Genomic DNA, 13,396 nt, shown 5'->3' with positions numbered 1-13,396 from the left:
GCTAGTGCCGAAGAGTGTTCGCAGTTCAGGAAAGTGAGATGATTTTTCGACCGCGAGCGTAATCGTGCGAAGGCGGAAAGTCTTTCGCGGTCAAGTAGCACAGAAGCAGAAGCACGTCAGACCCACTGCATTAATACCCAAGAGGATTGCTTCTCACGTGTGCATAGAGCAAAAATAGCAAACGTTAGCTTGCGTTTATTTTGTCACCGAACAAACCAACCAACACTTTGTGAACGCCGAAAACAGATCACGAATAGACAGGCATCCACTTTTACCGTTTCTGAAAGAAAATGAAGAAACTACTGCCATGCATAGCGAGGCAAAAGGATAAAATACCGAGGCCTCAATGTAAGAGAGGCCTCTTCTCCTTTGCCGGTAGGTCGGAAAGCAATGCACAAGTTACGATAGTAAAAAAACTTAGGTCCTTCTTAGCCATATTAAAGAAAAAAGCCAAGCATTTAGATGCTGACCTTGCCGCAAATATACCAAAGGAACCCCGACACTTTTGAAACTTGGCCCACCCTAGAAAATGGTGTGAAGGCAGGAAGCTGGGTGTCTCCTGTCTATTGACTCTCGCCCTGTCTTCTTCTACTTCTTCGTCCCAGTCCTATGCACTAGTCGCTCTAGCAGAGTAAAGGGTGGTTCTTTTTCTCTTCTTCTTTGTACGGAGAGGTCGTCCCTCCGTTCTTCTTTCTTCCGACGAAGTACTGAGCCAGTAGGATGAGACTTGCAGGAAAGACAGGGACTCTTGTCGAGCACTGATATATGTTTTATGTACACAGACGACTATTTACAAGGAGTATGTACATGAAAGCATGATGTCTGACCAGCCGCCCCGTGGACCCACTCCACGGCTACTCGAGAGCACGGTCTGCGTGCCTGGCTCCGGTCGAGACCAAAATCTCTGTGTCGCGATGGCGGCAGAGCATCGCGCGCCCCCGCGCTCTCTCCCCACGCGAAACGAAAAAAAAAGCAAGAAGTTGAATTATTCTTAAGCCGCGAGCAGGAGGAGCCTCGTCACTACATGTGTTTTTGCTCTCTTTCTAAAAGCCCCGGCCTTGGCGCCATACACAGCTTGGAAACGCAGCGACGAACGCCCTCCCGCAACAGGGACCGCGACACCCCCCTCGGGGCAGGTAAGATGCCGCTAACCGTTCCCTGATGAGGCTAGCAAATGGGCGCGCAGCCACCGGGCATTGTCCGTACCGCGCCACGCCGTGTGGCACCGGCCCTGTCAGAGAAGGGATGCCTCCGATAACCGCAAGCACGCCCTCCGCGAGCTTAACCCTTTGAAGAAAGCCGCGGGGCGCGCATATGCTGCCCTTCCCTCTCCCCACAACAGACCTGTGGGCGATCCGCACTCGGCCACGGAGGATGCTTTCTTCCCGCAGGCCGCGAACGAGCGGAAACGCGACCTTCAACTGATAGGGGAGACCTCTCGTTTACTTTGGTAAAAGGAACACGGAAACGAGCTTCCAGTGAAACAGCGAACGCCGTACAGACTAACGACCGCGATGCTTTCGCCGCGCCGCTCGTAGAGCGGCTTTTTCTGTCGTTATTACGGCGCAGGTTAAAATGGAAAGAGGCGATCGAATGGCGCCAACCTTACAAGCAGTTAATCCAGAAAATGCATTAAGGTGGATTATTGAGTGGATTAAGGTGGACTAGTGGATGGATTGAAGTGAAGGTGTGAAGCTTAGTATAGTTCCAAATGATAGTCCATTAAAAGAGACTCGAACATTCTAGTCGTCAGGTTTTTCAGCGCTACTGATATTTATTACGCCATCACCCTCTCGACCAACAAAGGCTTTCATTTTCAGAGAAACCTGAGGTTTTGGCAAGACGAGACCTTAAGCGCTATCGCATAAAAATGACACAACGCGAGGTTTGAAAAAAAAATCTTTTCCCCTGACGTCGTAAGATGAATATGCAGGAATCAGCACTAAACAGAAAAATGGGCAGATATTTTATGCCTTTCGCTGGTCTACCCTGGGCGTTTACATGATATTGACAACGTCTAATTACGCCTATAAGACTGAAATGTACCTGTAGAGCGTAAAAGTGCTTGTTCACTATGCAAATGCGAGCCAGTTGTGATGATCGGCCGTGGGGTCACTTTAATTCAGCCCGATGACACTAAGCGCGTTGACTCGTCAGGACCCCTCGAAAATAGCACTTACTTCCCTTAGCGCCTGGTGATGTCATTCAATATGCAGCAAAAGCCAGATTACACTGGCGCCGACGCGCTTGTAAAGTCGCCGCGACTGGCTTCACGCACGCAATCTTCCATTTGGGGCCACCTTGTTCAGACTGATGGTTCACTCGACGAGCTCGCACCGAGTTCATGAAAACAAGGCTGCTGCCGTCAGCGACACTCCGTGTCCTGGACCGGCGCTTCGCTCCTCATGCACATATTCTCATTTCCTTCTACTATGAGGAGCTCAACCTGTACGTTGTGGTAGGTATTACTCTAAAACATCAGAGCAAAAACTTTTTAAAAACATTCGTCTGCTCAGTTCTGGAAAAAGTAGAGAAGATTATTTAGTGAATAAAAAGATACAGAGACCAGTAGTCAAGAAATACACACGATTAAAAATAGGTTATACCAATGGCCGCCTGATTCCACAGAGAAGCTATACAGTGTAAGCGGGGGAGATAATATTGAAAGTGTCTATTACTTTCTGTGACTGAGGTAAAAGCAATTGAGGCAGCGAAACCTCACTCAATCAGACTTCGCGGTAGGCGCTCCGGTCGCATTCGTGTCCATTTTGAAACCTTAATGCTTCTTGCAGGGCTTGTTTTGTATGGACAGTGTGGAGGGCTTCCATTGCGTTCGAGACTTCGAGGAGGAAGATGCCAGCTCCTTTGACGAGCCTTTCATCGACGACGCGAAGACGCACGTCACGCTCTACACTTACACTTCAGGAACAACAGGCCTGCCAAAGGGAGTGGAGGTCAGCGTTTACGCGCTGATTGCATCAATGGAGTTGTGCAGGTGAGAGCCTATTACCAACAATCTCAGACAGGAAAAAAAAAAAACTGGAAATCGGAGTATTTCGGCAGGAAATTAGAAGAGCGATGTAGTAAGTACCTCAGTGCTCAAAGTACTTTTTTACTCGAAAGTACTCGCAATCCAAACTGAGCGCGGTGCCACTTTACAGGGGTTTTGCGACGGCGACATTCTGGGCAGGAGCGAAAGATTGGTGCATGAAGCGATACATTCTCCTCCGGTAGAAGCGCAGTAGAAGGCGTGTGTACGTCTTGATCACACCGGCGTGGACACACTTGGGGTCGGCGTGGAAAGAGGCGTATTTGTCGGAACGAAGATGCCGAGGAATGACAAGGAGCCATTTGCGCCCGTCGCGGAGGTAGTTGCAGCAGTAAAGAAGGCTGCCGAGCATATAAAAGTGGTGAGCTGGACGGCGGAGATGTCGGGCCGTCGAAAGTACAGATGGTCAAGATAGAAAAGCAAGGATGGCAGCGATCCAAGGGTCGCAGCGTTGTTCAAAAGGCTTTTAGGCAATGTCTGGGGAAGAGGAGTCACTGGTCCACAGAGATGTGGAGACAGAATCACAGGAGAGTAGTGAGAGAGGTATGGCGTCAGTATCACAATGCTTATGGCCAGGACAACAGACGACTTCAATTTCATATTCTTGTAAACGCAGCGCACAACGAGTAAGGTGACCAATGGGGTCTTTGAAGGAAGACAACCAGCAGAGGACATGGTGATCAGTTACAACAGAGAACGGGCGACCATATATGTAACGTCAGAACTTTCCAATAGCGCAGATGATCCCCAAGCATTCTCCCTCGCGAGGTAATTCTTTCGGGCTTTGTCAAAGTGCGGCTGGCATACGCAACAACATGTTCGGGAAAGCCGGGTTTACATTGGGCAAAAAGAGCGCCGAGGACCACGCCACTGGCATCAGTGTGAATTTCCATGAGGTGACAGGGTCCAAAATGGCGAACGATACCGAGGGCATACCAGAAGCCGCCGAAGCGCGGAGAATGAGGCATCACAGGCAGGTGTCCAAGATCAGAGCTTGGGTCACCAGCAAGTAGCCCATTCAAAGGAGACAGGACGGAAGCGAAATTCTGGACGAAGCAGCGGAAATAAGAACAGAGGCCTATAAAGCTCCGCAACTCTTAAGTGAAGTGAAGCGTGGGAACTTGGCTACTGCATGCAGTTTGGCAGGATCGGGAAGAACGCCTTCTTTGGGGACGACGTGGCCCAAGCTGGTAAGCCACCAGGCAGCAAAGCAGCACTTCTTCATGTTCAGTTGCCCGGCGTCGCTCAGACATTGCAGGACACCCACGACACGGACCAGGTGGGATAAAAAAGTATTTAGAAAAGACGGCGGCATCGTCGAGGTAACAGAGACACGTCTGCCGCTTGAGTCCGCTGAGGACTGTGTCTGTCATTCTTTCGAATGTGGCCGGGTCATTGCTCAAGCCGAACGGCATGACGTTAAATTCGTAGGGGTCGTCAAGCGTGACAAAAGCGGTTTTCTGCCGGTCAGCAGCTGCCATAGGCACCTTCCAGCATCCGGAGAGCAGGTCCAGCGAGGAAAAAAAAATCCGCGCCTTGCAGGCAGTCGAGGACATTGTCAATGCGCGGAAGAGGACATTTTCAGTGCGGGGAAGTGGAAGCACATCTTTGCGGGTATTCTTGTTCAGGCGACGGTAATCAGTACAAAAGCGGATAAATTCATTTTTCGTTATCTTCCGCATGAGAAAAATGGGGAGGCCTCCGTGGGCTGTAGCCCAGGCAGCACAACACCATTGGCCGAATGTCGGGCAATTGTTGGCAAAAGCTGGCACGAACATCGGTCCTACATTGGCATTTGGGCCGAGCGCTACCATTTTGCACATTGGCCCTACTTTCATGCCAACTTAGAGCGAACGTTCGGCCGATTGAGCGGCCAACGCAGGCCCGGCGTTCGTTCTGCAGCATGGGCCAGTAAAGGTCTCATACTGGAATCCAACTTTATTTATTTATTTTATTAATTTATTTATAGATACTGCGATCTTGTACAGATCATAGCAGGGTGGGACAAAACAAAATACAAGCATATAAACACACCCAAATTGATAACATTTGCAGGCGCTTTTCAAACAGCAGTAAAGAATTTTGATTAACAGTCTAGCTATTAAGTTCGTTCCAATCAGTAATTGTCCTCGAAAAAAAAAGAATATTTAAAGCAGTTATTTCGCGCGGTCAAAGGGGTTATTGTTATTGCATGCCTTTGTCTCGTGTTATAATCTTGGGAGTAAGAAAAATAATTAGAGGTATCAACTGTATAATGCCCTTTTATAAGCTGGAAGAAAAACTTTAATCGACAAACAGGATTGCGCTCAACGACGGGGGGTAACCCACTTCGCATCACGAGCTCACTTACAGATCCACGTCCATATGAGTTAAAAACAAATGTAGCTACTTTATGCTGTATTCGCTCTAATTTCTTAATGTTTGTTAACGTTAAAAACACGTCTAGCTACTTTATGCTATATTCGCTCTAATCTCTGAATGTTTGTTGACGTGAAATGGTCTCAAATGATTACGGCATATTCTAGTAACGGACGGATGAGAGAATTGTACGCCAATAGACGAACAGGCCAATAGACGAACTTTCGAATAATGGTATCCAGCTTTCGAAAATTGGCACATGCAATTAACCCACTCGCCAATGACCGGCACTGTGGATGTACGTACTATTGTCTCGTGTTATAACCTGTGTTATTGTCGTGTTATTGTCTCGTGTTGTTTTAACCGAAACTCGGCTACACAGTGGCATAGATTATGGCGACGTCTTTCCACCATCTTACAGTGTTTTCCGTCGTGACAGATCAACGAGGGGAGGCGGGGTGGCTGTGCTGGTAAAGCAAAACTTGTCAGCAACTCACTTGTGTCAGGCTGATAGCATAGAAACTATTAGCCTAAAGATTTCTTACTATGGACATTCATTCTTGCTATTTGCCGTTTATCGAGCGACTGGCTCACCACCCCAATTCCTGTGTGATTTGCGTGAGCATGTCAGTTCATTCGTAGATAAAAAAATTTTTTAGTGGGGGACTTCAATCTTCCAGGAGTTAACTGGGAACATTGTTCTTCTAGTGGTGAATTTAGCACTCATGTTAATTATATGCGTGAAATAATCTTATGCCACAATTTGCACCAAGTTGTCAACTTACCAACGCGAGTGCATGGTTCTTCATCATCAATGCTTGATGTTGTCTTCGTGAGCAAAACAATCGAGCATTTTTCAGTATCAATTGAACATGGAATGTCTGATCATAGGATGGTGTACTATTCGTGTCATTTAAAAAAATGTACCGCTAAGAAGGCAAAAACTGTACACGTGAAGGACTTCACACGTGCCAGAGACGAAAGCGTGTTAGATTACCTCAATTTAAACTTAAGCAACTTTCACGGAAGCAATGTAGTAGAACTTTGGGACAAGTTTTTTTTAACTTGTCCCAAAGTTCTACTACATTCTGCACTTATTGCATCGAAAACTTCGTTCCAACGAAAACAAAGAAAACAGGAAATGAAAACCCTTGGATAACGCGTGAAGTCATTCACTTGAAAAGAAAAATAAAACGCTTAAGACGACGGAATGCCTCACGAACTACAGTACAGAACTTACAAGCTACGCTGAGCTCGTCAATTGGGCATGCCAAACGGCATTATTTTAATAACACTTTGCCGCACTTTATTCGTACGGCTCCAGAAAAATTCTGGAAATTTCTGAGTAAAAAGAACAAGGCAGTGGATCAAATAATTAAAGATGGCATTCCCGTTTTCGAAAAGCAAAGTATCGCCGAACACTTTAATGCATTCTTCCACAGCGTGTTTATTAACTCAGAAGAGCTTGCACTTCCCTTTTCACCTTTATCAAATGTATCTCCTGAATTTGTATCCGCCCAAGGTGTGCTTTCTACGATCCTTAATCTAAAAACAAAATCTACCCCAGGACCGGATAACATACCGAATGTTTTTCTGCGCCGATACGCAGAAATGCTGTCACACTTTCTGGTAATAATTTTCGGTGCGTCACTGTCCACTGCAGCCCTTCCTCCTGACTGGCGAACGGCACGTGTAGTACCAGTGCCTAAGAAGGGCGACCCCACAATGATTACTAACTACCGACCAATTTCGTTAACATCATCTTGTTGTAAGATGCTTGAACACGTCATAGCCAACTTCATCAGAGATTTTCTGGAGGATAACAATATACTTTCACCTGCGCCGCATGGTTTTCTTAAAGGATTTTGTACGGTGACACAATAAACAACGGTAATCCATTCCCTTGCTAGCATTTTAGAAAAATCCGGCCAGGTGGACGTTATCTTTTTAGACTTCAGGAACGCCTTTGACCTTGTTTCACACTCAAAGCTTATTGAAAAAGTTAAAATGATTAACCTTCCTCCTTTCATTATTAACTGGGTTGCTGCGTATGTCACTGATCGTAGACAGTTTGTTAATATTGATACTTACTACTTCCATGAACTTCCAGTTACTTCCGGCGTCCCTCAGGGCAGTGTGCTAGGACCATTGTTGTTTTAAATATATATTAATGACATTGTGAGCGTTATTACCGAACCCGTGCAAATACGATTGTTTGGAGACGACTGCGTGCTGTTCAGGGAAGTGTCAAGCGAGGATGACCAGATAACTCTTAATAATAATCTACAAAATATTCTTTCCTGGTGTCATTGTTGGGATATGCAATTGAACGCTGACAAAACAGTGTATATGAAAATAACCAAGAAACTTAATAACCTTTCTTTTCCATACGCCCTCGGGACAGAACCATTAACCGAAGCCAGCGAGTATAAATATCTTGGCGTCACACTAACAAACAGCCTAAACTGGAACACTCACATAACTAACGTATGTGACACAGCTTTTCGGAAACTTTGCCTTCTCCGTCATAAATTGAAGCATGCCCCCCGCGAAACTAAACTTTTAGCTTATACATCATTAATAAGGCCAAAACCTGAATATGCATGCCTAGTATGGGACCCTTATACCAAAACTAACATTGACGCTCTCGAAAGAATCCAGCATAAGGCAGCCAGGTTTATTTTTTCTAAATACCGTACAACTAATTCCCCGACAGCACTAATGAAACAACATGGAATACCGACACTGGAACTGAGAAGAAAAATTCAGCGCTTAAAATTTACGTTCCTTCTTAAAAATAACCTTCTTGCTCTAACTCCTGATCCGTACATAACACTACTTACGGCACGCCGAACACGACATCGACACGATGGCTCTCTAACGCCATACAGCACCAGAACTAATGTTTTTAAATATTCTTTTTTTCCTCGCACGATAACAGATTGGAACAACTTAACTCTGCCTCTTCTAACCAGCATTGATTCAATTGAAACCTTGAATTGCTCTTGAATATTTTTCTTGTCTGCTTTTTGGTAGCCCAAACTGATCGTGTTTTTGCCTTGTTGCAAGTTTGACATTTCATTTTTGCATATTTCATTCATTGGCTTACTTCTGTTTGTTTATGTTTGACTTTCCCAAATGAAGAGCTCGGTTTGCATTTCGTTTAGTCCTTGTTTTGCTCATGTTCTATTGCACAAAGAACAAGTGTTTTGAAATTATTATTTGCTATCTTCGTTCTCTAGGCTGATGTCATTTGTATGCCCCTCCTGCTTGAGCCGTAAAGGCCTGCAGTATTGAATAAATAAAAAAATAAATAAATATTCTGCCTAGCAAATATTCATAAATGAGGGTGCCAAAGAATTCCAGAAAAAAGAACCGTTTATTGCTTTGACTTACAAGAATCACGCTTCTAGCGCACACAGGATGGTTTGCGCTACCACCGGCCACCCTGGGGAGTAAAGAAAGGGAGCCCAAGAGCATGGCGGCAGAGGCTGTGGGAAAATAATTTATTTTCAAGTTTGGTGCGTGCCGATCAGGTTGGACAACGCAGCTCGGCAAGCTGCTGCGGCACGGCTAAGGCATCCATAAAGTGCTCAACGGAGCTGTCCTCCAGGGAACTGATCAGTCATATCCGAAGTAATCGTTGCACACCACTTGCTAGAGGGCTGTTGGACTGCATTCAAACAAATTTCTCGTCCAGCTCTTGCACGATGGCCCCACGAAGCGCCAAAACTGTATAGAGATGCATGATGTCTAATTATGAAGTTTAATTATGGCCATCACAGAACAAAAGCAAAAATGATTAAATAACACCGAATTTTGCGAAACAGTCTGCGTGAAGACACTAGCAACATATTTTACAGCATAATTTTTCATTTAGGCTTAAGAACAAAAACCAAATTAGTTGCACAAAGTAGAATTTATTTTCCATACTGGCCTTGTACCAAATGATTCATTTTTAGTTTAATGCGCCGTGTCGCACTCCCAGTAAATATATTCAATGTGAGATAAGCAATTTAATGTGATATTAATGTATTTTGTTTTAATATCATAACTCGTATCTCTAAATTGCGAGCTAATTTTTTATTGAGGTAAATATGCACAGGTTGTAGCGTCTCTTCCACATGGACGTCAAAACAAGATTTTTGATCAGTTTTTTTTAATGAGGTTAAAAACGCGGCTTGGGATTTTTTGCGAAATGCGCTGAACGCCAGAAACTCGAGGCACCTTAGTCGCTTCGCATGCATGCTATAATTGGATTCGAAACTGCGACTTGAAAGCCACACAAATACACTCGTCTGATAGTCCAGAGGAATGCCCTTTTTTCATTGCAAGACAACTTGGGCAAAAGCTTTAACCCGAAATTGCGTATTTTTTATTGCTCCTGCAAGTGTAGAAGGCAAAAAGAAATAGTACGGAAGTATTACACATTTTCTTACCAACTGGTGTGCAATGGAAAATAATTAAGCGGTTCTGATTCCCGTCGTACATAAACGGAAATATGATTCACCAGGGTGGAAATTTGGGCAAGTCGGTATTGATCCGTAACATAAGAGTAGCGCAAAACCAGGACGACGGACAAAAGGGGAGAGAACACACACCCAAAACACACAACACCAACAACACAGAGTAGCGCCTGTGTTGTTGTTGTGTGTTCTCTCCCCTTTTGTCCGTCGTCCTGGTTTTGCGCTACTCTTATGTCATAAGCGGAAAAGGACATATTCCCGAATGCATCCTACCTCAGGTCATATGAATTCAAACCCGCTGTTAGCCAAAGTATTGAATCTTTTGTGAGTTCATCTCACCAAAGACGAAAAATTAAGTTCTCCCCAATCGGCCACATTTCCACTGCGCACTACATCAAGCAAGCCATTTCGCAATGAGAGTGGGTACACAGAAGTCGTCCTCGTGCTTTGGCTCGCTCTCTTTTCCTGCCGAAAAATAAAGACTCATGTAGTCAAAGCAACATTTACTCCCAAAACCACTTTAACTTTCAGACGTATATCAAGATAAAAGAGTTTTAATACTTACAAATATGATCTTTCAGGCGGCACGAACAGCGTCGGAGCTCTCTTAATATATGAGTGTGGCTTTTCGCTTGCACAGACTATGAACGGTGCTAGCTCCAGAGTGGATGCATTTTCGTCGCGTTGGTTGTGCACGTGGTTGGGCTCCGCCGTGCCAGCCAAGGCAATACCAGCAATACCGTTGAGACAAGGATGTCTTATTGTGATGCGTCGCGCGGTTCCAAGACGAGCAGGGGAGACGATGGTGTGTGTGTGTGGGGGGGGGGGGGGGGGGGGTGTTGGCTGAAGGGGAGAGAGTCATTATCCTTTATACAGGTTTTGTGGTTCCGAGAAAAGTCCTCGAGCTGAAAGGTAGAGAAAGGGAGATCGTGGAAGGATGCACGAAAGGCGAAGCGCGTAGCTGCGCGCGAGGGAAAACAGCTCCGAGAAAGTGACAACCAAAAAGAAAAAATAGCGCTTCGCGGGGTGTGGGGTTAGCCCGCTACCTGGAAAAGAGCACGTCCGGGAGAACAGGTGGGCAGATATTGGACCTGAAAGAGAGATGGAACGGGGCCAAAACACGTGAAAAGGGTTTGGAATTTTCGGAGAATGAGTCACATGGTCACAGGCAGTACAGAAGGCAATATCTACAAGAAAGAAGTGGATGGGAAACACGGAAGCGTCAAAGTATTGTTACAAAGCCGCAGCAAAAGCCTGAAAACTTTGAAGTGAAAAACTTGGAGCTTCACAATTGATTTCGCCGAAACGACTTCAGACACTCGCGTATTTTGCGGGGCCGTATGATGTGGCTTCTGTTAGTTCAAGATGACTTAAGATGTTACCACAAAGTAACAAAAACATAAAGCAAAAAAAAAAATATCCAGGCAGAATGCGCGCTCTTTCATAGTTTCATCTACCGTACATGCGCCAAACAAGCTAGGTTAACATGCGTCTAACGCCAGTTGTCAGTCGATAGAAGTCTCACGCAAAAAAAGCGAAACAAATAAAGGAATGTTGAATTGTGGTTCGCAACTACTTTCGATGGTTTTCATCAATAAAGGTGATGTTCGAAAGCAAAAAAAAAGCTTGCGATTAAATGTGCAAAGACGTAAGCAAGAGCTATATAGCCCCCAATGCAAGTTACGCAACCGAAGAATAAAGTAGACAAAAACAGCAATTTCCTACGCTACGATTTGCAGAAAAGGAAGGAAACAGCAAATCAGAAAACACGGGAAAGGCGCGATCACAGGGCACGACGTATGGAAGCGTAGTAATCGCTTAGCACGTGTCCGCGTGCGTTCATGAAGCACCCACCTAATATTTGACGAGAGCAACGCATAATTCGGAATTACGAGGCGACTGCTTCGTTTCTGGACGTTGCTGAAACTGCGCACAAATTCGGATTACCGAATGCACTTGCACTAAGCTATTACGTTTGTATCGCGATCTCCATGAAGCAGACACCAGCTGCGCACTGCGGCAGTGAATTCCTAGAGCGAATAAAAAAGTGATTTTTAATTTAATTTAATCAAAAATTTAATCAAATGAAACTTGCTTGATTTTTGTTGAAGGCGCCTTTTGACAATTTGTGTTGAAGGCGTCTCGGGCGTAACCAGAATGCTGTTGTCTCTATTGGAAGTTCTTAACATTTGTCTGTAACTTCTTTTTTCTATTTTCTTTTATTTTGCGGCACTGAATTTTAGTGTTAATATGCTTATCCCCCCTCCCCCTACAATAATGCCTCTCAGGGCGCTGTAGGTACATTGAATAAATAAATAAATTAATTAATAAACAGACAGTTTTCTTAAATGCCATAGCCAATTCTGGCAAACAGTAGGGGAAATCTGGCTAACATGGCCCGTGATAGCCATGATTTTAAGATGGCACAACCGACAATGGCAAAGAGTCGGAAAAGTCTGGCTAACCTTGCCCACGATAGCCAGGATTTTGTAATGGCATAGCCAATACTGGGAAAGCGATGGACAACCAGGGCCATCATTGGATGCGGCAGTGAGTGGTTCAGCCAATATCGGAAACTCATTGGGAACCCTGGGCCTACTTAAGGCCATGCTTTGCCAATGGTATGCTAATATTGGCCCGCTGTCATTTGCTACCTGGGAGGAAGGCCGGATAACGCCGCGCTGGAGCATGTCATGCACTTCTTTGGTAATGACGTCATGTTAAGTGGGATACACGCCATACAGGAGCTGGCGAAAATGAGGAATGCGTACGGGTGTCGATGCAATAGTCACGACGGATGTGCGGCGCAGTGATGAGTGCGGGAAGTCTCGAACGACTGACGAAAACGCTGAAGTAATTCGAGAAGGTGATCGCGTTGGGCTGGCAGGCTGGCATCAACAGAGCAGGACAAATAGAAACGGAATCTTGGCTTGGCGCAGCAGCAGGCGAATCGAGGGCAGCTATCTGGAGAAAGGCGAGGTCGTCAGAAGAGATGGGGAATGTAACAATGCGACCATATGATTCGACATGTCCCAGATATTCACCACGGAGAAGCGTTGACGGGCAAGAAGAAGGGTTCGTGACGCAAAGAGCGCTGTGGCCATCGCAGATAGTCAGAAGGGCGAAAGGTAGGAGGAATGAGTGGCGACAGGCAGCAGCGCGAGTAGGATTGAAGAGTGCAGTTGAATAAGACAAGCAGGCGCATGAGAGGGGAACCAGAGCAGCACAGAAGGCAGGGCAAGTGTCGGCGTATCGGTGGCGGCCAGCATATCAACGGGACAGGCAGAAGGTGTCACATGTGGGGTGCTGGGGGAACATAGCGGAGATAGTTCAGTGCTGGGATGGGCTCAATTCATGATCGCGTGACAAAGTTTTAGTAAGTCACAACCAAGAATGATGTCCTGAGAACAGCGGGACAACACGAAAAACTCGGCGACATACAAAACGTCCCATGTAACAGTTCGAGCTGTGCATGCCACCATAGATTGATGCGGTGTGAGCTGGCCGTGCGGAGACTAAAGTT

The 13,396-nt window shown here is 45.6% G+C and overlaps 1 protein-coding gene across 1 annotated transcript in view; it reads left to right on the top strand.

Moving 5' to 3' along the window:
* The window catches only part of LOC149325456 (uncharacterized), a 66,358-nt gene that overhangs the window by 21,931 nt on the left and 31,031 nt on the right, over positions 1 to 13,396 (top strand). The window contains exon 5 of the mRNA XM_089563960.1: positions 2,793 to 2,995. Within this exon, the coding sequence (XP_089420086.1) occupies positions 2,793 to 2,995 (203 nt within the window). The remainder of the gene's footprint in view (positions 1 to 2,792; positions 2,996 to 13,396) is intronic.

The sequence above is a fragment of the Amblyomma mixtum genome, chromosome 10, assembly GCF_055824585.1.
Source record: "Amblyomma mixtum isolate Tamu chromosome 10, ASM5582458v1, whole genome shotgun sequence".
NCBI lineage: Eukaryota > Metazoa > Arthropoda > Arachnida > Ixodida > Ixodidae > Amblyomma > Amblyomma mixtum.
The sequence above is the reverse complement of the archived record's forward strand: the minus strand, read 5'-3'. Positions and strand labels throughout refer to the sequence as shown.